Below are 26,454 nucleotides of genomic sequence, written 5' to 3' on the forward strand. Positions count from 1 at the left end.
CTGCTGCCATGGTTTCTGCTAAAGAAAGGCCAAGAACACAGGCCAGAAGCATCCCACAATCTGCTGGTCCCTGACCTGAACAATGGAGGTAGCCGTGTGCTGGGACTGCACCTTCAGTCCGAAATAGTTATCAGTCTGGCAGCTCCTGTGTGGATATATAGCCAGACCTAGCTCTTCTCAAGTAGCTAAACTTGAAGCATCTCCAGAGCAAGGGTGAAATAGCTGAGAGCAGTAATAATTTTCCCCAGCTAAAATGATTCATTAGTGTTAAAATGTTAGGACTGTTAAAATGCAAATAAGCCTTTTAAAATTTGAGGATAATGGGCCTTATCCTGGAAAAGATTTGAGGAAATTGCATTGATTCCAGTACCGTTATCCAGTGCATATCCAGTATGAAAAATCTACTCATACAAGTAAAGGTTTGTTGGCCAGGCCTTCCATTTTTGTTAGCTATATTCTATTGCTGTAATTACACCTAGTGGCTTATCTAATAGAGTCATGTTCTTATAAAGAAATTAAGACAATTAATGCTACTTTTAGCAAGAGTGAAATAGTAACTAAAATTGAATTGAAATTTGACCAAGCTCTTCTTTTTTATTTCCTAGTATCTGAATTACAGGAAGAAGGAATAAATGCCATTAACTTACCTCTCAGTCCAATTCCATTTGAACTAGACCCTGAGGACACTATGCTAGGTAATTCACAACAATTTTACATCTCAACATGAAAGCTTGATGTAAAATAAAGTGTCATACCTGTAACAGTTTCTAATATCTTTCTTTTAAACCTTCCAGAGGAAAATGAAGTCCGAACAATGGTTGATCCAAATTCAAGAAATGACCCAAAATTACAAGAACTAATGAAGGTAATGAAAAGCATGTAAACACTTTCAGAAAAGTGGAACTATTTTTTAATACTATCGCTGCCTCTTTCATTTGAACACTTCAAAGCACTGTTTAGAAATTAATTAAATGAAACCACATGGTGTGTACATCCCAGTGAAATGGGCAGGTCATTTGTTTTAGTATCTTTCCCTAGATATGGCACAGAGAAACTTAAGAATTTGGATTAAAATCCTGAGTCCTGATTCTTAGTCCCATCCCACACCCAGTCTAAGACTACACTGACTTCCCTTATAGTCTTTGTCATTCTTAGGGTTATAACTTTAGCAGGAAACTTCATTAGAATCGACTTCAACACCTTTTGCTTCACAATAAAATGTTAAAATACTACTGAAAGTAAAGGACAGAGTTCACTCCAGAAGGCACTGCATCAATCTGGTATTTGTCTAGACCTTGTGGTGCATTGACATAGCCACCTTAGAAGAGTCCTTCCTAAGTCCTTCCTCTTTTCTTCTGATGGTATTTCAGACTGATTGTATTTTGAGCCATTGCAGCTTTGGTATTCTTTCTGCTAAATATTTTCATCATTGTACAAAATGACATGTGTTTTAAATTGCAAATGAATAGTGTATCATACTGCCAAATTTGTGTTTCCCATATAGGTATTAATTGACTGGATTAATGATGTGTTGGTAGGAGAGAGGATTATTGTGAAAGACTTGGCTGAAGACCTGTATGATGGACAAGTATTGCAGAAATTATTTGGTAAGAAAAAATATATGTGCATGCTGTTGCGGCACTTTGTCAGTAAGTGGATCGCTTGTTCCTACTTAGGAGCCTTGGTATCATCTTACATTTATGCCACTAAGTGATATAAAAATAGCATTGTATTATGAGACCCTTGAGCCATAGGCTGTATGCACAATCCTTACAGCTACAGTGCAATGTGTGGTGCTCTGTAGTTGATGAGAACAGCATAAAGCCTACCTGGGGTGCTAGAGAGGGAGGGTTCTTGTCTTGGCAACAGTATTCACTCCAATTAAATTTATTATCTGCATATGTGCTGCACAAACTTAACCGTGTTACAAGTGGAAAGTAAGTTTGAAAGCAAGGGTTTTTTCAGTACAACGGTGGATGTTTTTAATCTCTGCTGGTTCCATACTATAGTTTATTCACATCATGAAGTTCCTCTGGAAAGTTGGAATTTCTTTCTGATTTGATGTCTGGCTTTTAATGTTACTGAGGTAATGGTACCCAGTGGACTGCAAACTGAGCTTCAGCTGAGAAACAGATAGAGAAAAGAAACTGCTAATGCAGAGCTGGCATGTGCTTTTTAAACTGTTGGCTTGGAAGCCATTTTCTTAGTTATTACAGCTCATAAAGTCTCCAGTAAATTTCTTTTCAGTATCTTAAATGAATCTTGAAACATCATGTGAGCACTTCTAATAAAGACTACACAGACTATTCCCTTCTATGAATGGTTAAGCTATTGAATATATTGTGATGGACTGGATATGCCCCAGACTGAGCAATTTGATTCTCATGGGCAGACCTCCACTGACTTCACTCAAACCCCCCAAAATACAAATCAGATACAGCCTGACTTTAAATACGTGTATACTGTTCCAGCACTTACTGATTTCAGTGGAATCTTTTCCATTACCCTAAATTCCTTGTGGATCAGGTCTATGCTGACTTTGGTCTTGTTGTGAGACCATGCACAGACTGATTTCTGTGGAGGCACAAGAAACCCATGGAGATAGCAGTCTCTTAAGCAGGATTCATAGGCTGGTAGCTCACGTTCATGCTCTTTGGGAAAATAATCAGTTGGCTTTGAGAACAAGGTCAGCTCTTAGCAAATAAGATATCTCTTAAGATATCTTTTAATAAGATACTCTTTCACAGAAGTAAACTGATAGGTAACCAAGCATTTTGTTTCTTGTGTTTTTATCAGGGAGCTTTTACTGCTAAATTTTTTTTGCTTACTATTTAATGGTAAACAGTAAGCCGTGTATCTATATACCTAGCAATATGTACTAATTAATAACAAACCAATTTATAAAGTATCTTAAAATTTACTGCAAATTTTGAGTGCAGAAAAGGGCCACGGTATCATAGAAAGAAAGTGCCTGAGGTTTTAGTTGTTTTCATACCTCCAGAAATACTTGTTCACGTTTCTTGGGTGCATCTTCCACCTCTATGAATATGGTGTCACTTCACTTTTATCAGAAACGGGCCAAATAAAATTTTTAAATCTCCTGAGTCTGATGGAGAAGCTGGGAGACTGAGACTGATGAAACAAATCTTAAAGTTGGTATCTGTTTCCTAGGTTTAATGGTCTGCTGTACAAGCCACATGCATACAGAATACCCTTTATCCAGTAGCAATAGAAGCAATGGGCCTTACCTTTGAATCTGGTTTTCCCTAAAAGGAGTTGCAGCAAATATTTGCTAGCCACTACTGTGGTTTTTATTAATACTTGGCTTTCCCCATGGCAATGGCTAAATAAAGGGAAAATGTGAACTGTGTCTTTAGGAGCTCAGAATTGTGGAGGAAAGTGGCTCTGGAAGGAAAACCAGGTAATTTTAAAACCAGGAAGTCTAATGTGTCTTGACTGTACATCTGGGTGCATGGTATGGCTTTGCATTCTTCATAGAGTTGACAATGTTTTTTCTTCTTTTTTTTCTTCTATTATCACTTCAGAGAAACTTGAAAGTGAGAAGCTGAATGTTGCTGAAGTTACTCAGTCTGAAATTGCTCAGAAACAGAAGCTACAGACAGTGCTTGAAAAGATCAACGAAACCCTTAAACTTCCTCCAAGAAACATTAAATGGAACGTTGACTGTATGTTGTGTGCTTTTTATGCTGTTCTCATTTGTTGACAGCTGAGAGTTTTTAGCTGCTATCTGGAATTTTGAAATATCCAATGATAAGGGAAGGCTGAAACCTGGTATTTATGGTAGGAACTGCTCTGCAGGGCACTTCCAGATGTGGTACACTCTACCCTCTTTACTGATACTCAAGCTCCAATTTAAATAAACTGTCTTTTCAGAGTCTGTCAAAGTATGGTATTTCTGCTTTTCAATCCATATGCATACCAGATTATGTTTTCTTTTACTAAATTAGTTTGTTGAAACAGACAAGTACCTGCATAAATGCAGTAGATAGGCAGAAGAATTAGGTCCTAGGACTCTTTGTGTAAAATTTGCAACATAGATTTGAATAATATTTCTGATTGTTTAAGGCTAAATACGAACCACTGATTTTGATTACAAAACTCTCATCAAGATTAGGACTGCACCCTTTCTGTTTTATTGTATTAAAAATTAACATAGTAATATCTAATAGAAATGCCCTCAGTGGCCCAACACAAGACATTCTAGTAGTGCATATGTGTTGCAGAAAGCAGGTTATAATCTGTTTTAGAAAATGAGGCCTCATTTCACGCTGGTGAATACCTTGACCAGTGTATAGCAGTTGCCCTGTCTCCTGTACCTGTCTTGAGCTGAGCTGTTTTGTATCCCATTCTATTCACAACGAATCAGTGAGAGGGAGAGAAATAGCTTGAGGGAGGAAGACTGAACATTAGGCATCTCTGACTTTCCCCTTTGTGTGGTCCCACTGAGTTTTCTGTCCACATCTCTCTTTAATCTCCCCCCCAGCATTTTTTTCCATTCTCTGTTGTGCAGCTGGAGGCAGGGTGTTTGGAGTGGCCTGACAATTTAACTTTTAGTTTTAATTTAATGTTTTACATGTGTTTTAGAGCTAAAGTAGAGATAGACAGCAGCAGCTGGAGCCAGCTGCAGCACACACCGGTGCTAGGCAGACAGACATCTTTTTAGTGTTCTGCTAAAGCACCTCATCTGTGACCACTGGCACCCCAGCAAAACTTGACAGCGATGCCTTGTTTTATATGAATGGGTATCTCCGTGGCATAGTTGAGACTTGCATTGGAAGGTAATGAAGAAGGATATTTTAGTGAATCTGATCCTGCTTTACGAATGAAGTAAGGTTGTAGTTATTGGTTAATTGAAGTACAAAAAACCTAAGTATACTGTAGCCATCAAAGATCATTTAGGAATACTACTCTGGGGAAGTCTATAAATGCAAAAACAAAATAGAAGAAGAAGAAAGGCAATAATAAGAATTAGAAATTATTCACTTTCATGCCAATGGTTTTGATACTTAAGAATTTCCTACAGTATGGCTTTTGATATCTTTTAAGTTGTGCTAGTGTTAACTACTGATATGAAACCTGCTGTGAAAAAGCTTCAACAACAAGAACTATAACAACTTCATGAGGAATGTTTGAGTCATTGAGTTTAGTAAGTTATTGCTTAAGGCTTCTGCCAAAATAGGCTCGTTTATCATCCTGCAGACATTGTGACACTTAAAAATGAATAAGTGCATGTTATGAGTACAAAAATATCTTTCTGATAGTCCATAAATCCTTATTGAAATAAAGGGAATAAAGGAAAGGCAAGGAGAATGCGGAGACAGCACTTAAACTGCCATACATGAAATCTGGCTTTTGGATTAGCTTTACATTTCCATCTACGCAAGCCTATAGCATCCAGACATGTTGCAAAATGTAACGTTTTAGTGCTGACGCATCTTACTGAGTGGGTGACTGGGCTGCGTTCGTGTGACCTGTTGAGCATGAGGAGACCAGTAAAGGCAAGGTGCCTTAAAAGTGCCCCCTGGTTCCAGGTGCAAGAGGGAAAAAGTCCCATAATCCCTACATCCTAAAAAGTAAAAATATGTGCCCTAGTTACTTTGCAGTTTGTAAATTGTGCTTTTAATATCTATTTCAGCTGTTCATGCTAAAAGTCTTGTGGCAATACTTCATCTTCTGGTTGCATTATCACAGTATTTTCGAGCACCAATCAGACTCCCAGATCATGTGTCCATTCAGGTGGTGGTTGTGCAGGTAAGAGAGGTGTTAAACAGCTCTTGGACGTGTTGTGTAATTGACTAAGGGCTTTCTTGAAAAATTACTTCTAGAGTTTCTGTTCGGGTGGGCATGTGTGTATCTCTTTGGCTGACAAGAAACACACATGCGTCTTCCCTGCTGACAATGCTTCAACCAGAAAAAGACAGAAGTGCTTTCCCAGATTGAGCTGTGGCTCAGAATATCTTATTTTGATTGTGAAGTGGCCAGACTCTGACATTAAAAATATATGAAGCATTATTTTAGTTGGAATGTGTTTATCACCCAGTATGATCTCTAGAGTTATTATTTTTCCCATTTTTGATGGTCGTCTTACTTGTGTAGAGATTCAAATCATTCTTGGCACTGAATGATGAATTGTCACTGTTTATTAAATTCAGATTCATGTTAGGTGACTAAATATTCTTTTTCAGCCTTGTGCATGCTAATTTAGTCTGATTACAGTGTTGGCTTTCTCATAAGCGTGCAAAAAAACCCTGTCAACTAAATCCTTTGTGTCAGTCAGTCTCCTTATTAGAGCCTCATCCATCCAAACTCTTCATGTTACTCTGTTCATCATTTTTCTTTCAGCTGGACTTGTGCTTGCTCTATCTTATTTGGCCTCTTCCCATTTAATCTGTTTTTATTTCTCTCCAATTAACTTTGCCTTTATTTTTCACACTGTAACTGTCTGTCTTTATGTGTTTTAACTGACGTTACCCTGAAGTATCTGGTGCAAAGAGCTATTATTAAGTTTTGTGTGACGGAAGATCTGTGGGACAGATCTGAGAAAGTAACCATTCCTTTTTCTAGCATTCAAATGAGACAAGTTTTGTAATTTGTGGAGAAATCTGAAGGAGAGTCTCTGGTAGATGTGTCATTGATGCCTGATAATGACTCATTGACTCTCAGATTCTGCTTCATGGGTTTCTCTACAGACAATGAAAGAGAACTCCAGCAAATCTGCACTTATGTGTCTAAGGCTTCAGAGGAACATAATTTTCAAGCACTTTCCTTTGGCTATTATAAATATATTAATTATACTGGTTTATCTCAAAGTTCTACCAAAACCAGCTTAAGAAATCAGGAGTGCAGTGATCAAGGCATGTTTGGGATGAGAAACTAAACCAGAAAAAGAACACAGTCCTAAAATAAAGAACCAAATCTTGCATTCTGCTGTCACTGCATACATCCAGAAAAAATTCCCGTTGAAATCAATGGACATAATTGTCCTCTTGTTTAATAGGCTAATGTAGTTCAACAGCAAATCCATTGAAGTCGGTACAGATAAACCAATTTAAAAACAATAAGTAGTGGGAGAATCTGGCTCACTGCTTTGCCTCTTAGCTACACAGCTGTAGTTCAGGCACCAGTGAACTGCAGAGAAAGCAGTTGCACCAGAATAAAACCAAGTAATGTTGCAGAAGATTTTGTTCTGCAGACCCGGTCCTTGGTAAAAGCCAATCAGTGGAACTCCAAGGCAATGCCAAGAGGGTGGGGGCCAGTATTCTTATTGTAATTGTGTTTGAGACATTTTTCGTTTTTATTTTATGGTGGGTGGTTTTTTTATTTTTATTTTTTAAATCTGTCTTTCATGTCCTGTGGGATTGGTTCTATATAATTCATCACACACCCTTTGAACTCAATGAAAGTTTTAATCAACAATCGGCAGATCCTAAAGCCTAATTCAGTGTTCAGACTTGCACGCCTCATGTTCTAAACCCTCATACATTCTGTAAAGTAAGGTCATGCCTAGGGAAGCTTAACAGACTATGTGGTAGCTGTTTTTAAATTCTACTCTATACAGTTTGATAAAGGGAATAGTAGAGAGAGAAAAATAAAAGAACCAGGTACTTATCTGAAGTGTTTAAGGGAGATTACCTTAGTTCATTCCATGATTTTGTTAGGTTTAGAAAAACTTAAAAGGTGAGGGTTGCCATGTTGGCTGGGTGTAGTTTATTGAAATAGAAACAAAGATATTTCTGAAACAAAAAAAGTGCTCATGCCCAACAGGTAATCATCACAGTTCTTGTGAAAGCTCGTTTCCTTTGGCTGTTTTGTACAAAAGCTGTTAGCAATGAGAGTCGTATAAAATCTGGGTTATAAGCTGCTTTGGGAAAAAATGTGATAGCTGGACTTTTTGTAGCTATTTTGTTATATTATTTTCTTTTCCTTCCATACTAACAGAATGAATAACTTTGAACAAAAGTCCAGGCTTTGTTTGATCATTTCTACTGAAACAAGTGAAAGCTTTTGTGGAGAGCTGGATCTTGCCATCATTTTGCCTCTTTTTAACAATTATTTATTTATGCCATCCACAAATGGTTAAATTACAGATTGTTTTTGTACAAGAGATCTAAGTCAGAGAGTATAGGGGCATTGGCAGAGCAGCCAGAATGGCTTCAGCATATTCTGAGCACTGGGACAGCAATTCTTGGGTGCATAAGTTACTGTTAAGCAAAGCTAGGAAATTAATGAGATTAGAAGAAGGTGTACATCACAAGCTTAATTTGAGATCATTGGTCCCACTGCCTGGGAAGGTCTGAAACGTTTCCTAGCAGCATTGCCTCCAGGTTCTTAAGAAGTCTTTTTTTGAACGTGTGACAAATATATTTGTTCTTTCAAGCTCCAAAATAGTTCTGCATTTTGTTTTGGTGAGGCAATTATAAAACATGATCCTCTAGATGAAATGGATAGCAACAATCAATACGTAGGCAAAACCCATTTAAAGAGTGGGGAGGTTTTCAGAGTGGGACTTTGTGTGGGAAATTAAGCAGTTGTCCCTCAGTTACATAAAACTACTGACATATAGCTGATGGGAAGAGAGATGAGTAAGAGACCCTTTCCATCTCCAGACACATTACCCAAATTTCAGATGTATTTTTTCGTAATAGGGGTAGTTGCCAATTTAAAATAAGTGATTAGGAAGATCTTTCATGGTCTTTAGTGGAGCCTTTCAGCTGTGAAGGAAGAAAATGCCAAGCCTGTCCAAATAAAGTCTCTGTCGTCACTGGAATGTGTGTCCAGCTTTTCTTTTTAATGGGGAGTCTTAATTCATGCCTCATTTCCCAGTGGCTTTCAAATAGTAGATGTTCGTTTTTATAATTTACTATTTCAGTTACAGCTACTGTTGTCTTTAAGGAGCACTGCTGGATAGTCTTCCAGTTCTCAGTGGCACTTCTTTGTATTTTTAGGAATATTGTGTCATTCTTTGTCTAGTATAAAACAAACGTCACAACAGGTGACATCAATGTTAGGGTCAGTTTTGAGGTGGAGAGTTTTTAAAGTGTGAAAGACTTACGGGAAGCAGCCTTCACAGAGAAGGTGCTTAGACTAGTGTTTCTAAGGTTCATTCTGATTGTTGCCATTGGGATTTTTTCACCAGTCTTTTTACAAATCAAAAGCATAGTCTATCTTGACATGTGCTGGTCAAATTAGTGTGCAGTGGATGCATGTCGTATTTGGGCAGTGTGGAAATTCCATTAATGTTAGTGATAAGATGCCAGGCACAAAACTAGGGCTTGATGTCTTTTTTTTTTCAACAGTACAGTTTATAAAAAAGGGAAATATGTTTTATATTGGTACTGGAGTATGTTTTAGGCTATTTTTGCATGTTTGCAGAAGGAAGATAGAGTACTGGAAGCCTTTTTCTTCTCCCATATCACCAGACTGGGCACTGAGAAGTACAGTTGCCATTGCTATGATGCCTCACTCCTCTAGGAGACAAGAGGGTTAGGGCTTTTGTCCTGGAAGGCATCATTGGCATGTCAGTCATCACTGGGGGAAAGAAAAGTTTCCTTTCACCCTGCAGCAAAGGGAAAAATAAACAAAAATCCCAAACAGCAGAATTCTAACTTGAGCTAGCATGAACTAGATTGTAACTTCAAGTGCAAGTATTTATTGCTGTTTGCACAAGCTGGAAATGAAGATAGTCCTAAATGATGTAGTTTTTCTTCAGAGTTCCAAGGTGTGTGACAGAAGATGTCTCAGCAGCTGTTCTGTGCCCTCTCTTTCAGTATGTAACACACCGGACTCTACTCTGTCTTTTTAATGTTCAAAGGTCCTCCCTGAATGCACTTTTAACCATGTGCAAGATATTTAATAACAGGGCTTTAAAAAAATATAACAGAAAACCCATGAAACTATCGTCTAGCTAAAAGGAAAGTTCAGATTACTCCAAGTGCCAGTTTGGAGTGACCCAGAGGGTGCTACGTATGGCTTTCTTGCAGAAAGTAAGTTTGATCCTCATATATTTTAGTAATACAGTATAGAAGTAATAGACTTAAGCCTGGCCAAATCCTCAGCACATCATGCACCAAGGACTACCTCAGGTAGGGGTGTGCTGTCTTCTCCAAGGCAGGGAAGAGCAGCATCCCCAGTTCACATGCAATGAAGGGCTTTTCGAAAAGGTTATTCTCCTTTTCCACATAGCAGGCAAATCTAGGACCAGCATAAATTTATTTTTCTCATTTCCTTGTATAACAGGGAGTGAAGAATCATGAATAATTGCCTAATGTCTAGACTTTACATGCAGTCGTCAGCATTTGCCTGACTTTTCCTTCTGTATTGCAAAATTTTACTAATTCCAGTGAATAGAATTAACAGAGAGAACACAAAGAGAGGCAAAACATATGTGTGGTATTTACACCACCACCACCAGATGACTGTGACCAGCATACTGGAAACAGTGTCAAATTTTTAAACTCCTTCATTTTCCAACTGACTCAAATAGCAACCATTTGAGTTGGCTTCTGCCATTTTGTGTACAGCTTCTAGACACAGGCCACTCAGCACCATGTACGAAGGGCTTCTCGCAGCTGAAGAACATTGGAGTCAATGCACATACTAACACCAAGTTGACTAGGGTCTGGAGCAGGCTGTGAATGGATTAGCCTCCATTTTGGTTTTCCATCACAAACACATAGAACTCTTTGTGTGGAGAGAAGTCAGAAAAGGAAAACATTGAGGCAAAAAAGAAAGTCCGTAAACAGGGCAGAATGAACAGATAGCCTGGGAGCAAGATTTTTTGCAAAAGAGAAGCATGGGCACTGTCTGCCAAGTTGTTCGTTGAAATACAAGGTTTAATTCAACTCACCTAGACATACCTCTGCTAAAATACATACATATGTCTTTAGGTGTTTCAAATGTCTTGCTGAATTGGGGCCTTTAAAAGAAAAATGAATTAAAAACAATGGGGAAAGGAAAAGAAATACTTCCTTCTACAGGTGGAGTTTCAAGTTTCTTAATGTACAAAAGAGTTTCCTGAAATACTTGCAAGGTGAAATAATGTATTACTGTAAGTTTGTTCAAAAAAAGTTCTTATTTTTCAGGTTTCTTATCTAATTATGTTTGTAGATCACAAATAAATTTTTACTGTACCCTAAGCATTAAACTTTACAGATAAAAAATGTCACTTTTTAATTTTTTTCCAGAAACGAGAAGGAATCCTCCAGTCTCGACAAATCCAAGAGGAAATAACTGGTAACACTGAGTATGTCAACACCACTTTTGCCAGCAGTTTAGTAATTGAGTGCAGATGCGTCTCAGAAATTCAAACATTTGCTGATATTTATATTTCAGTATTGGGGTTCCAGGGAGGATGATGCATCAGCCAGTAACTGTATTTTAGCCTTTTGAAGAGGGGCAAACATGCATCTAAAAATACAAAAGAGTGAGGAAATACAGAGTGGGGGAACTAAAAGCAGGAGACTAGGATAAAAGAGAAGACAGAGTGAAGATATACAAAATCTCTTTTATATTTATCTGCTATTAATTTATTTCTGTATTTATTATATTTCTTATTATTTATTCAAAAGTCCTTCAAACAAACAAGAAAGATATGCTTCATTGTTTTATGTTGGTATTTATTTGATAGAGAACTAGATTCTTTCAAAAAGGAATGTGATATCACTATTTTTTGCTGTTTGGACTTCGGGGGATATAAAATGATGGTAGTAAGCCCTGTACATGTCATTTCACCAAACAATTTATAACAGAAAAGTTATTCCAAACCAACAGAAAGCAATGGTAGTTGCTAAATCCTAGTTTATAATAGAATGGAGAGAAACCAGACTATTGATTTATTATTTAATCTTTATGGATTTGTTTATGTGTAATAGTTTTATGAGTGATCAACTGGAGCAAAATGCTGCAGTCCTTAAGAACCCAGTCCAAGCATTGTTTTGGCTGGAATTGCATTGTAGTTGGTGTGGTAAATGCATCTTTAAAGCAAAGGGAAAAATTTTCACAAAATCAACATGAAAAAGCTTTTTTCACTCAGGCAAGGTGTGTTGATTTGGTTCAATAGTAGGAAATCTGAGATCTGGCCTCCCATGAGACTTTAGTGAAGCCAAGAGATATTATACTGATGGACTCCAGACTAATCCAGATTCTCAGTTGGAGTAACTTGATGAAGGTTTTCTTAATTCCGTGGATCTACTCCAGGTTTCACCAAGCTGAAGATCTGCCTACATATGCTGTTTTCTTTCACAGAACAATGTCTGCAATTATATATAACTTTGTTTTGTTCTTTTTTGTTGTGTGTTTGTTTTTGTTTTTTTGTTTTTTTTCTTAATAGGGCATTATCAGGAAGGCATGGTAAGTTCATTTGATTATTATCTTTTTCTTGAGGCAGCCAAAGTATACATTAGTTCTGAAATGGGTGGTCACATTGATCAAACTGCAAGGAAGTAGAGATTTCAAGTTGCCCTGGAAAATACATAAATATATGCACCACAGGCTATTGTGGCAGGTAACAAAAAGAAAAAAGCATTAAAATCAGTCTGACCATCTTTAAAACACATTTCATTGTTTTTCAGCACATGTTAATTTGCAGGTGCTTTGTGGTTTAACCTCCAGAACATTACCATAATAGTATTAATGGTCATAAGTTCCCAGCATAATACGAAATGATGTCTTATCATAAACTAGCTGGTGAACTTGTTGGCAATGTTGCATACAATACCTGCTTACACTTTAATGACTTTGATTCATTATTCAGCAGGCCTAAACACCATGAAAGCTCCTGTGCCTAGTATGTCTTACTGCTAGTATTGAGACTGGCCAAATGCCTGGCTGACAGAAAACACTCACCTGAGGAGCTTAGGTGGAGTCCCACCAAGAATTTAACATTTGCTTCTTGTATTATTTCAATGGCTGCCTTACAGCTGATTTAAAAGGCTACATGTGTGACCTCTTTTCCCAATGATATCCCTGAGCAGTCTTACTTTGTATGAAGTCCGCCTTCTGCAAATGCCTTTGGACCTACTCTAGCATTTTTTTATTGAGGAATATGAATGTAGCTTTTTGTGCAGTCATCCGCTATCATTTAGGTGATTGTCAAAATGGAAATTGCTCAGAAAAGACTCTGGTGCTTTTTTATATTTTTTTTTTCTGCTTTCTTCAGAAGGTGGCTACAGTAGCACTCCAGTCATGTTACCCTAGGTTGCCTGTCCTGCTGATAATGTCCTAAATTGCATATCAGAATGGCCCCAAAACATCTGTACAAAGGATTGTATTGCAGCTGTGTAATCATAAGCTTGCTCAAGATGGTTAATACTATAGCACAATGCAGTCAGTGGCCCATGGGGAAAATCTTCCTCTGTAGGTGGAGTGACTCTAGATGTAAACTCGTGTTCTTCGGCACAAAATGGTTTGGTTCCTTAGCTCCCTTTATCTGGCTGTTTAAGGTTTTATGCATAAAGATACCATTCTGTGTTCATTTTTTGAGAAACGGGGTTATTAGGTAATCCAAATCCTATTTGAAAATTACACTTTTTGTAAATAATAGAGAATAAGTTACTAGCAGTTTATAGCAAGAGAGCAGTATCCAAAATACATGGTACTTGGAATGCAAAGAGGCTGTATTGAAACTTTTTGCTGACTGTGCTGTCTCAAATGAGTATGTGCCTCAATAAGTGTTTATCCTGTGTTTGGACAACTGCTACTCAGTATATTAACCTCTCTGAATGTTTTTCAGAAAGAGATGCATTTGACACTTTATTTGACCATGCCCCAGACAAGCTCAATGTAGTCAAAAAGGTTGGAAGGTTTTTATTTTTTAAATACATAATGTGTGCGTGTGCATGTGCATGCTTGTGTGTATCTGTTTGTACATACGTAGTGAGTGTGTATGTATATAATATACAATTGGCATAGTTTGCCGACGTTAAATACAATTAAGCTTTATGCTTAAACAAATACACAAATTCATGATTATAATGTTACTCTTTATTAATATTTAGCAGCATGAATTTAACTTTGGAACACAGAAAAATATGCAGTTATCAAAATTTCCATCAAAAAGAAGTTCTGAAAAAGGGTATGTTGAGTAAAACCCAACTGGTAGATTGAGTGTACTGATGCCAAAGAGGTATCCAGTTTACAACTGCCAGGGTTCTGACCTAGAGTATTTTGGCTGCTGTTAGATTTGAGTGGAGTCCAGTTACCCACTTCCCTATAGTCTGCTACAAGTTTTTTTCTAAGAATTATTATGTTTTAACAGTGTATTTTTATTTCTATACATCTCATTCATTTTATTTCTGTTCTTCATTCCTAGAAAAAGATTTTTTTTTTTTAAATATCACATTACAGTTTTAAAACTTAAAAATTGTGTTGCAGTCTCTTCGCTCACGCAGATTCTCTTCTGAGTGGAGTTCATATTGCATGTGTTGAACTGCTGCCCTCGTGAATAGGCCTTCACTCCATTGTTTTCATATTTCAGACTCTCATCACCTTTGTGAACAAGCATCTGAATAAATTGAATTTGGAGGTCACTGAACTGGAGACCCAGGTAGGATTTTACAACCTTCTTAAAGGGGAGGGATAGCTGCACTATGTTATGCACTATGCCCCCAAATTTATCCAGAAATTTCATTGAATTGTTATTGATTGACCTCTAAGATAATATTTCAGCAGGAAACCCTTCAATTCTAAATATGTTTGTGTGAAGAAGACCCTCACCAATTAAGCAAAGAAATCATGAGGGCAGCTAAATTTCTCTAAAAACAGTTTTGTACTTCTGTTAGCAAGAAAATCTGTTAACAGATGCTACCTCTTGGGCGCTGCCAAGTGCTGTAAGCAGAACCTGTGCTTGTTTTGGTCAGGAAAGAACTCTGTCCGCTTGATTTGATCCAATGTCAAGCTGAACAGTTGTTTCCTGCCTACCTCTACACAAGCATGCAATCCCATGGGATTACAATGACTCTATTCAGTGAGATACGTTCCTGAAAGTAAATCTACTCAAGTGTATAGGCAGCTGTACAGTTGGGCTGCAGGCTTGATTGCACCACAGAAATAATGTGGTACATGGTCTTCTTGTTCTCAGCTGCTAAATTGGCTGAAAAGAAGCTAAAAGAAAAGCTTAATCCTGCTGTATTAATACCTATCCATGTGAACAATTGCAGCAGTTATCATAAGAAAATTACAAGGTCAGGCAGGAAGGATGGTATCTGCACTATCAAAGAAAGCCAGGTGTCTTCAGGACAGGCTTTATTTTATTCTTCATTCATGTTATTAAGAATCTCTGGTTTATTTAAATAGCTGTCAATCTGATAGAGATTTTTCAAAGGTAAAATTAAGATTTAAATGGAAGTAATGTGTAAGGGCTTTCAGAAAGGTGTTCCCTATGCCAGTTTATTGCATTGTTTACTTTTGGAAAAAATGTGTTATTCAAATGTACCTAGAAACCCCTTAAGCATTTATCCGAAACAGTGTTCCCTGAGATGAGAGACTGTATTTCTATCAGTTGAAAGAAAATTATCTACCTCAGGAAGGTGATGGGTTGCTTCAGATAACTCACCTTGATTGTGAGGATATCTCTGCACTGATAGACCTGATGCCACAGAGGTAAGAATGAGAGGCCTTTAACAAAATCCTATGGATGTTGCTATTTTTTTTAGATAGAAATGAACGTATATCAATTAGATATCTTCCATCTGTAATTAAATATGTAAATACCTACTTAAAATTAGATTGACAACAGACTTGCAGAACATGGATGAAGATGATTCTTTGTTCCTTTATTTCCTCCAATATACTGAATTTCAGTGTAGTCATAAGATTGCACCTTCATTCTGCTTTTCTCTGCTCAGGTAATGAGAGCTTGAAAGGTGGCTGTTCTGATTCTAGTAGAATAGAAACGAAAGGCAGAGATCAAAGCCACTGACCACCTCTCTTTCCAGGAACTTTATTCTGCATGTATATTTTAGCACTAGGTCAGTTTTGGAGGAGACATAACAGAATGTAATAACTAAATAGAAGGAATCAAAGAAGTGAAATGAGATCTTTTAGTTGCAATTTAAAACATTTATATTAGCAGTTTGTTGACAGTACCGCATTAGACAACATATATATATATCTTGTTCATTAAGCAAAGCAATGAGTTATTCTTCAGAAAAATGTACTGAGAAATGTCTTTTTTACAGTTTGCAGATGGTGTGTACTTAGTCCTGCTAATGGGTCTCCTAGAAGGCTATTTTGTTCCTCTACACAGCTTTTTCTTGACTCCTGATAGTTTTGAACAAAAGGTAATTAGATTTCATTTTACTGTTAAAAACAAATAAACATAAATGTGTCTAGTAGTACAAAGATGACACAAACTTTTCCACGTAAGTTTGATGTAAGTAGCTGAAATCAAGAGAGGACTGTACTGATAACCATTTCCAAGCATTTTAAGATCTCAGTGTTAATGCTTATCCAGAATAAAAAGGAAAATTGTATTAATGATGGGGTGGTTAGCAGGTATTAACTGATTTTGGCAGCCATTGTGTGATGCTGTCATTGAACCAGACTTACTGTTCATTAAGTGTATAAAGAATTATACGTATGAATTGATGACAGAACTGGGTTTTTGTGTCTAAAATCCAAGAATTTAACATTTGAAATGTTTCAAGTTTTTTGGAAGCATAAAGGCATATACTTATGACTTATCATTTAAGACCAACCATTACCTTGGTATCTGTTGCTATCCAGTCAGTTCAGCTGTCTATTAAAGACGAGCACTTCACGGACCATCATGTTCCAATTTTTAAACTTGCGGGAGGTGGGCTATTCTTACTTGTAAGTAATTTTTCTGTGGGTGATATTAGTTCACATGTTATTTTTCAATTACTTTTATATTTCTGCAACTACCATCACCACCCAGAAAAAATAAAACAATGGATTGTCTGGATTCCGTGGACTAGATTGATACATGGAGCCCCAGCTATTTTTTCTTTCTGAACATCTGGGTCTGCAGCTTTAAATACATCTTGTTTGTACCGTTTATACTATACTGTATATAGTTCACAATAATGACTACCTTTATTATATTACTAGGTCCTCAATGTATCCTTTGCGTTTGAGCTAATGCAAGATGGTGGATTGGAAAAACCAAAGCCAAGACCAGAAGGTAGCTATTCTACTTTTTTCATATCTCCTTAAAAATTTGCATTGGATCCAGATCTTACCTCATAGGATTATGGTGTAGCTAAATGAAGGTTAAAACATTAATCCAAGAGCGAAAGGCAAGATACATTTTGAAGTGCTCAGGTAATGGCTGATAGATACACTCCTGTAAATGTTGCAAGGCTTCCATTCTCGAATGGCCATGTGTGACCAAACATATGCAGTAATACGCAGATATTCACTGAAAGAAAAAGAATACAATTGTGAATGGTGTCACTGTCAGATATGAATTGCTCCAATTGCTCCATTTTCCCCCATCCCACATCTTCATACTAAACCTCAAGTATTCCAGTGTAATTTACAAGATTTTCACAAAAGAGGTAGATGTTGTGGAAGAAGAATTTAAAATGTTCACATAACTTTCATGCCTTTGAATGCAGGACATAATCGTGCATATTTCAATTAGATTTAGAGCTGGAGACTGAAAGTAAAATGTGTCTTCAGGGAAGATGAAGGTTTTGCTGCTGACTTTAACAGGACCAGGATTCCACTCCTTTTTGCTCATATAAATACAGGGTTTAAATCCAGCTTAGTGGGCTGGATATAGAGCCCTTGATTCACCATGATACAGTTCCTCCCATGAGAAGTTACCACTTCTTACCATGCACCAGCTGGACGTGCAACTTCTGCTCCACTCTTCCCAACAGGGGCGGTAGCTGGGCTTCTGCTGGTTACCTACCATAATAATCAATATATATGCATGTTCAAGTCCCATTGCAGATTCACATTCTATGGTGTGCACAGTCTTTTCCTGCTGCAATATCAAATTGTCATTCACTGAGGAGTTGATATAAGCTAATGCTCAGAGTTTAATAGTAAGGGCTCTCTGGAGATTTAGGCACACATCACTGAGTCAAGTTCTGCTCCATTCTGCTCATTTTCCATCCTTCCCAACTTCCAGATCATAACAGCAGCAGACATATGCAGACACACAAAAAAATATGTCTCAGGATTGAGCCTACACCACCTACACATTTAATCTGGACCAACCTAGCCTATTTTTTCACTTCTTGTGATTGCTTGAACTCTTATCCACAATCATCCTTAACAAAACTAGTGGTGACTTTATCACAAACTTTTGTGCTTGAAAGAGTCAGAGAAAAGGGGGAAACAGTGAAATCTAGGGATCCAAGTAAAACAGAGAGTATCTGTGATCCCTTACTCCCCATGGAGATTTAAAATTCTTATGGCATTTAATTTTTCAGGTATTTATTGCTCTAGGGGACAGCTAATTTTTCCAGTATAAATCAAGCCATAAGGATATTTCAGCATATATAAGACATTTCTTGGGCAATTATTGAAATGCTTAATATGAAACTTCCTGCCCAATGTGAATGGAAAAACACATCTGTTTTATGTGTTGTTACATTGGGCACAATGCCCGTACTTAAAATTTCCAGTGAGCAAAAGAGTATTGAAAAGGATCTTATCCTAAATGTGTATACTAAATACTCTTTAAATTCCTACACTGTTTCTTTGAGGTTCTTGAGGAAAAAATATGCTGAAAAGTGCTTTAGAATATGAAAAACATATTTAGTGGAAAAAAGAATGCAGTTAAGTAAATGAATATGAAAACCAATGATTTTTATGAGGTCAACAGTTTATTTGGGTTATTTGCAATATAATTGAAAAGGTATTAAAAAGCTTTCCATGACCTTTTACTTCAAAAATGGCCAGAACATTAATCTACTGAGTCTATAACGAATTCATTTGCAGTTTGAGCTTTTTCAGATTACCTCTTGAGATGTGTACATCAAAGCCAAACATGAGTTTCTCTTTTTGAAAATTGCAACTGGTAAAATGTTATACATGTTGGTCAAACACATGTAGCAATGGAAATAACTCTTCTTTCTCTGGGAGTGTGCTTCTTTTTAGTTTGGACCTTTCTGTGTAATTCTGTTGTGGTGGTGGAGTCTTCTGGTAATTTTGCAAAGACCTGTCAAAGTTATCTCTTTATTAATTTGAAGTTCTGTATTAGGAAAGGAAGGTGTTTTGCAGCTTGCTGCTGGCCTGAAGGAGGAAACTTCCCGAGTTACACGCAAACATCATTGCAGAATATAACATGATACTCTGGGAGCAATGTGCCCTTGCTGTAGCTTTTGGCATTTTCTCTTCATTTTATACCAAGCATTTTTGATCTTATTTATTAAGAGCCACAAAACTATGTGGCCATGGTTTCATGACCATGCGTAAGCTCAGTATAAAATCTAGGTTTGAGTGTTTCCGTCCTTGGTCCATGGATGTCAGTTTGCCGTGTAGCTAATCTCTTTAGCCCTTCAAAGTCTGCATACGTTGGGATGCCAGGCCTTGGTTTGACTGGATTCATTCTTCAAAGTATAACCCCTTCACAATCTATGATAAAACATCAGTGTAGATAAATATAATGGCAAAACTATCTGATGATTACATACACAATTTACTAGCCTTACTTGGAGGTTTTGAAGATAATGGGAGTAGGCACACCATCTGCTTTACACCTTCATGGCCAATTGCAAGAATCAAAGTTAGGAGATTGAGTTACTATACAGTCAACAGAAAGAGATAGGACAATTCTAATTCTATTCTGTTCTTTCTGAGGGCAATTCTAAGTCACTATTTGAGATTGAATATTCCTTGAAGCACTAGCATAGACTGCTGCAGTAGTACTTGTCAGTTTGTTTTATAGATTTCTTGTGAAATAATATTGACTTTCTCAAGAACTTCTCTTCAAAACAGAAGGTATTCATTAGCTTTTTGTTTCATACAAATCCTTTACTTTAGACACTGAGTTTCTAAGAACTGATTCAGCCATGTACATCAGCTAACCCAAAGCATTTTCATAAGTGTCTTCAAGGGGCACTTGTATATCTAGCTTCTTTAGATCCTTTAGAAAATTTAAACTTGCCTCTAGCTATCTTGTTGAAATTAGACCTAATAAAGGATGTTGCAACACAAAATGGGCCAAGTCCTGCAATTGTTACATAAGAGAAGAGCTCCATTGGTTCCTGCCTGACGATTTTTTCAAAATCATTACTTTTCAGCCACAACTGACTGAAGATTCAGTCATATAAATTTACATAATCGTAGGCACAATTTGTCTCATGGGCATCTAAACCTTGGTTGCATTTCTACATCAGCACCATTAGCCATTTGTATCCCTAACTAAAGTGGTTGAAATACTAATTTTTTGGGTTGCCAGTTTAAAAACTGCTTTATTTATATTTCTACTCTTTCTTACTATCCTTGTGATTGTAATGTTCATGGATATGGATTTGAGCAAGGAAAAGAAGTAGAGAGTAGACACTTTTTCTGAAAAATGTTTTGAGCTAATGAAGTTACTAATTGTTTTTTCCCTTGTCTTTTTTCTAGATATTGTAAATTGCGACTTGAAGTCTACACTGAGAGTACTGTACAATTTGTTTACCAAATACAGGAACGTGGAGTGAAGAATTGATTTGGGTTGTAAAGGAGTGTTAACAAGAAAGCATCATAACTAGCATATTTTTCATCGGTATTCCTCTTTATCCTAAAAGGAACTAAACCATTTATCTGAAGAATTTTTAACTGATTATTCTTGCACTACTATTTTCATAGTAGATTTAAAAGTAATATAACTTATGAAGAAATAAGGTTTGGAGGAAGGTATTTGGGTATATTCTGGAAGAATTAATGTCTTAATAGTAACTGTCTTTACACAGTATGTGAAGCAACAATGAAAAAAAGATTTAGTAACTTTAATTCAAATCAGCCTTTGAAGCCCATCATAGGAAGATTCTGCACTGAGTATCTATTTTAATATTTTTTACATATATCTTTTCTAATCTGGGGAGGGGAAGAATATTTTCTATCCATGATAAGACAGTTGCATTCTAATTATGAGAAATGTGCACGGGGAGAAACAGTTACATACTCTTGTTCACACACAACTAAAAAGAAGAGACTTTCTCAAGCACTTAACCCGATTAATCTATATTTCCAGTGCTATTAGGCTTGAATTTTATGGGTACAAACTGAAGTGGCTACTCTTTACTTCAGACTTATTATAATGTGATACTCTGCTTTAAATATATGTTATTAAGCATTCCGCATAAGCACACTGTGCAGCTTGTCACTTGGTTTTGTCCAAGGAAGAGATCTTCTTTGCAAAGTACACACTTCAGGAAAACACACCTGTATAATACAGTTTCCCTATAATATTTTATTATTACGTAGTATTAGAAAGTAAAAGAATGGCTTGTTTCTCTTTTAGTAGTTTAAACACAGGATTACTAGCTTGCAAGTTTAGATTTATTGCTAAATAAGATTTAGAATTTGTCCCTTTGGTTGATTTTATGGTGAATGTATTTTGCTGCATAATGTCCAACACAAAAAAATAAGATTCATTTTCTAGAAACAGTCCTGTAGCATTTCAGATACAAAATTTGGTCAAAACTACTCCCTTCTGCGAAGACTCAGTTACAGTGTAAGGTTCTTTGGTCATTTTATATGGCTATAAAGAATACTTTTTATCTAATCATCACCAAGTATAAGCTGTTATCTGTTTGGTTTTAGCTTTAACAGACACACAAAAGAGAAATGGGAATTGATTCTTCCCTTAGACTGATATCAGGCACCAGTTATGTTTCCATAAAGAAGCTGAAAGAGACTGCCTGAATCATCAAAAATTGCACTGGCATAAGTTGAAGGGTAAATTAATCATTTGCTTAGAAGCCTTGTTGTTAGTATTAGATACCTTTCTAAACGAAGTGTTCCAAAGCAACCACATATTCTTGGGATCCTGGGTTACACAGTAAAGGAAAAAATCCTCAGGCAGAAATTACTGGACTATTTAGAAATCTTTGGATTGCTTAGTGCAGGGAGGAGACTTGTTAATAGTCATCCAATTATGGCAGAACTAGTATAGGTAAAAGGGAAAGCAATTTGTCAGCTCTTGAGTCTGTTCATCTGAAGAAATGCAGTGCTGGCAAGAACAGTCAATAATAGCTGTATGCTACTTAATATAAAGCATTACGTATTTTTCAATTTTCCAGGGCTTTTTTTTTTTTTTTATGTAGAGCTTTCCAGTGCAACATTAGCATAAAGGGAAGACAAGCAATTATGTTCTGTCTTTGATGAACACTAACTGATGTTTAATAACAGGATGATACAGACTTCTGCTGGGGGGCTACAGAAATTATTCTTCTGAGAAGTAGATACCAACTTTTGCAAAGGAAAGTCATTAATTAATTCAAAGGACAATACCTGGATGTTCTCTGAACTCAGAAATTGTTATCTGATTGTTATAAGCATTCTAAATATCTTTATTAAAATATTTTGTTGCCTCTATATTTTTAACTGAGTTTCGGAAATTAGAGGTACAAACTATAACCATTATTTGCCTTTTATAGAGGGAAATAACTGGACATTTTGACCTTGGTGAAAATGAATATATTTTCATTGTGTCTTTAATATCTGAGAAGCTAAACGATAGAAATTAACCAAGCATTTTTTGAGCAAACTGAGACAGAACTTCTAATGTATATACCAGCAGCAATTTCAGCTTATTTTAATGTTTAACATGTAAGTTTTTCATTTGCACAGCTAGATTTTAATAATTGTAATAGTTAATTAAAAAATGTATGATGGTTTTTCTGCAGGTCGTACTCGGCTGAAACACTCTTTTACATCTCAACAATGCCAAAACATTTTGATTACCCTTGTTTTCAGGAGCACACTTTCTTTAAAGAGGAGATTTATATAGTAAATGAAAAAGGTTAGGAACAGTGAAACTCTTTTTTGCCTGGACTTGAAAATAAGTATTCCTGTGCTATATTGGTATAACATTATTGGAGATTTTGAATTCTGTCAGACTCCATTTTCCATCCTTAAAAAACATAAAACTGAGACAGGATGATGAAATCGTCATGCTGAAATGCAGTTATGCAGAACCATAGAAACATTTAAACAATAACCAACCTTTACACAATAACCTAACCTGTGGTAAGAATTTATGTAAATTAAAATCTGCTATGTAAACAAGAGTGTCCTATGTAAATATAGACCCATGTGATAGTTTTAACACATTCACACAAATAGTATATGCTGCCATGTAGGAGTGGGTCACTGCTTATATTTTTGACAGTGTAGATTTAAATAGCTATCAGATAAATATGAAATCTAATATACAGATTATATCTAATATTTATTGCTTTGATAGAGAATATTATAGAAATATAGAATACTACTGTAGACAGTTTGCTATTCAGCAATCAGTGTAGGCCAGCATGTTCCTTCAGGGAAGTGATATGTAAGTTAGCTGGGCCAAATTCTGCTGACACCTACAATGCTTTCATTCTTGATACACAGCGGTGTATACTGATGCACAGCTGAATGCATAATTTTCCTGTTTATATTAAGATAGAAGTTGTTTAAGGTTTAGGTCAATCCTGGTTTTATTTATAATTACTTTAAATGATTAAATAGATCCAATCAGTGGATTTAGCCCATTAAAATATGAACGGTCACCTGGAGAGGCCAGTTTCTCTCCTGGTCCCAGAGGGAGCCTCTGATCTCAAGGCTGCTATCTCAGCACTTTGGCTAGGTTTCTAAAGCCAGGTAGTATGAATCCAAGCCACTGCCTTAAAATCTCATGGTAGTATTTGGATCTCATCCACCAGACCAATGTGCTTGTCTGTTGTGCTTTGTCACATGAAGGCCCACAGGTAGCTGAGTCCACCGAAAACTGGCAGATTACCAGCCTGCCTTGAGTAACAGACAAACAGTAAATATTTCCACTGCTGGGGCACTACGAAACTGCCAAAGAGTTTTCTGTACTTCTCTGAATTCTAATCCACCCATTGCATCCAGCAATGTGGTATCCAGATTTATTTTGTGGTTGGAGATGGGCATCGTTTCCCTATTGATGGATCCTGGCATGCTCTGTCAACCACACAAAACTTATTTTTTCAAAAAGGAACTACAGATTCTTAATAGTATGTCAAAAAGCTGTTGTCAAAATAATTAACTAAGATCCTAATATCGTAAGGTCAACTCCTTTCAAATTTCTTTCTCAGCTGACTGGCATTTAGTTGCCATAAAGAACAGGCCCTGGAAAAAAGGTATGGAAGGAATCTTTGCATAATTTTACTTTAGACACACTCATAAAGTCCAGAATTGGATTGCTCTATATTTCCAATGGAGTACAAATGCACCAAGTTTCTTATTAAATGAGCTGACTACAGAATATCTAGTTCTTTGCATTTCTTAGTCAGTAGGTATCTTCCTGTTACAGGGCAGCAGCAGCCCTTGCAGCTCCATAGTTGAGGAATTCAAGTGGACCAGCAAGTGCTGGATAAGGTCCTAATCTACTTTGACTGTGGACCAAGTTGCTGATTGGCATATCTCTATGTAAACAGGTGGCATTAAATCAACAGAGCATTTGGTCCTTTCTGTGTTGCAGAGGGTTACAGTACTTGGGAATGGTTACATTCAGGCAGACTGTATTGATTGAGATAAATGCTACTTGGTTGACTTTTGTTCTTACTTATTAAAGTGTGTTTTAAAATTCATGTTTCAGATTAATTTAGCAGACACTTTACTGCAAGCCACAGTGTTGTAAAGCAAAATGACTTTTAAAGGTAATGAGTTTTAGTTCATTAGAGAAGGGCATATATGATAATTAATACACTAGATACTAGCTTTAGGTCTAGTTTTTGTTACTCTTGTCTTCCTATCAAAACAGCCTTCATGAATGGGCTGTGTGTGTGCCAAGCACCCAAAGAGACAACAGTGCCTTGAAGACCTCTTGCAAGATTTTCTACACTGTTACCTAATAGACATTTGTCAGTTTACTGTAAGAATTAGTGTGGGTTTTCTCTTTACAGTTAAAGTACAATTAAAGGGTGAAGAAATCCTTTGTAGAAAATGATAATTAGTTTAATAAGATATTTTGTTTTCATGTATTACATGAAAATGGAGATAACAGCACCAAAATTCCAAAATTATGCATACCTCAGCATCCACAGATTTTCCAAAGAGGTTTTGAGTCATTTAACATTACTACAGCTAATTTTATGTATTTCACAATATTTTCTGTGTGACTATTTCTTTTTGCAATAATGAGATTTTCTTTTCTGTCTAACAGTTTAATACTACACACTCTGCAGCAATGTTAGGGTCATTGAAATATTTGGTTCTCAATTTCAATATCAAACTAATTGAGAAAAAAGAACATTTGCAAAATTTTCTTCTTAATGTGTATCTGAAAATAGTGGTTAGTTAAAATTAAGCTGCATTCCCTTCAACTGCAGAGTTAGTAGCTTTCACAGAATGTATTTTATGTACTCTGTAAGTAAAAGATACTCTATTGCTGATTTTTTTCCTGTGCTTTTTCTGAAACCTTTGTTATGATCCACAATAAAATTTGCACCTGAAAATCAACACTGTATATTGTTGTTGGGTCATAGTATGAGAGGTATGACAAAAAATTAGGAAGGCTGTATAGTTTATGTTCTCAGAGCCTCCAGACCTCTCTGTGCATCTAACCCATTTTCAGTTACGTCTTTGTGGGTGTACTAGGTTTTTATTATTATTTTCTGTGGGGGCTGGTGACAGCTGAAAGTGGGTTGGCAGAAACAGCCACGTAAACATATGCTTGAAATGATTAACAGCAGCAGGTCAGGAAAATGCCTTAATTGACTCAAAATAGGAAAGTATACCTTCGCTTTAATATTACTGTGCTGAACACTTTAGTGGTGACATTGCAGCTGGGTATAATGCAATTTGCAGAGTAATTTTGTTAATTTGAAATTTAACAAAATGTTAGTGAAATTTTAAAATGATCGAAATTAAACTGTCCATTTCAGAAAATAACTGCATTTACGAAGATTTTGAGATCTATTTTTTTATAAACTTGTTTTTGTTGTGACCTTTTAATGCAGGAGCTTCAGTGCAGAACTTGGAACCAATCAAAAATATAGGCATCTAAAGTGCTACAGATCGAAATTTTAGCCACTGAATTACTGGAATGAATCCAGAAGCAGGTGTTTGATCTTTAGGGCTGTTTGTAAAGCTGAAACCACCAAGCAGAGCTGCCTAATCAACAGGGAACACTAAAGACAGGGTGAGTTTTAATGCTGTTCTTCAATCCCAGCCTATTACTCGGGGCTGGAAGGAGGTATCTCTGTCTGCTTAGAATCCATGGTCTTAAGCCCCACCATATGCACTTATGGCTTTTGTCCTGAATTTTATGGATTTTGTCCTGAAGAGCATGTAGACTTG

The 26,454-nt window shown here is 36.5% G+C and overlaps 1 protein-coding gene across 2 annotated transcripts in view; it reads left to right on the top strand.

Moving 5' to 3' along the window:
- PARVA (parvin alpha) overlaps positions 1-25,614 on the top strand; it is a 69,583-nt gene extending 43,969 nt beyond the window's left edge. The window contains exons 2-13 of one of the 2 annotated variants that reach the window (XM_049819946.1): positions 606-695; positions 795-865; positions 1,505-1,607; positions 3,546-3,686; positions 5,657-5,772; positions 11,205-11,263; positions 12,350-12,369; positions 13,751-13,812; positions 14,495-14,563; positions 16,197-16,298; positions 17,089-17,161; positions 20,566-25,614. In XM_049819946.1, coding sequence (XP_049675903.1) covers positions 606-695; positions 795-865; positions 1,505-1,607; positions 3,546-3,686; positions 5,657-5,772; positions 11,205-11,263; positions 12,350-12,369; positions 13,751-13,812; positions 14,495-14,563; positions 16,197-16,298; positions 17,089-17,161; positions 20,566-20,642 — 983 coding nt within the window. In that variant the 3' untranslated portion in view covers positions 20,643-25,614. Of the gene's footprint in view, positions 1-605; positions 696-794; positions 866-1,504; positions 1,608-3,545; positions 3,687-5,656; positions 5,773-11,204; positions 11,290-12,349; positions 12,370-13,750; positions 13,813-14,494; positions 14,564-16,196; positions 16,299-17,088; positions 17,162-20,565 lie in introns of both variants that reach the window. The other variant, XM_049819947.1, reaches the window with a different exon arrangement.
- Positions 25,615-26,454: the final 840 nt, after the last annotated feature.

Source organism: Accipiter gentilis, chromosome 17, assembly GCF_929443795.1.
Source record: "Accipiter gentilis chromosome 17, bAccGen1.1, whole genome shotgun sequence".
Taxonomy (NCBI): domain Eukaryota; kingdom Metazoa; phylum Chordata; class Aves; order Accipitriformes; family Accipitridae; genus Astur; species Astur gentilis.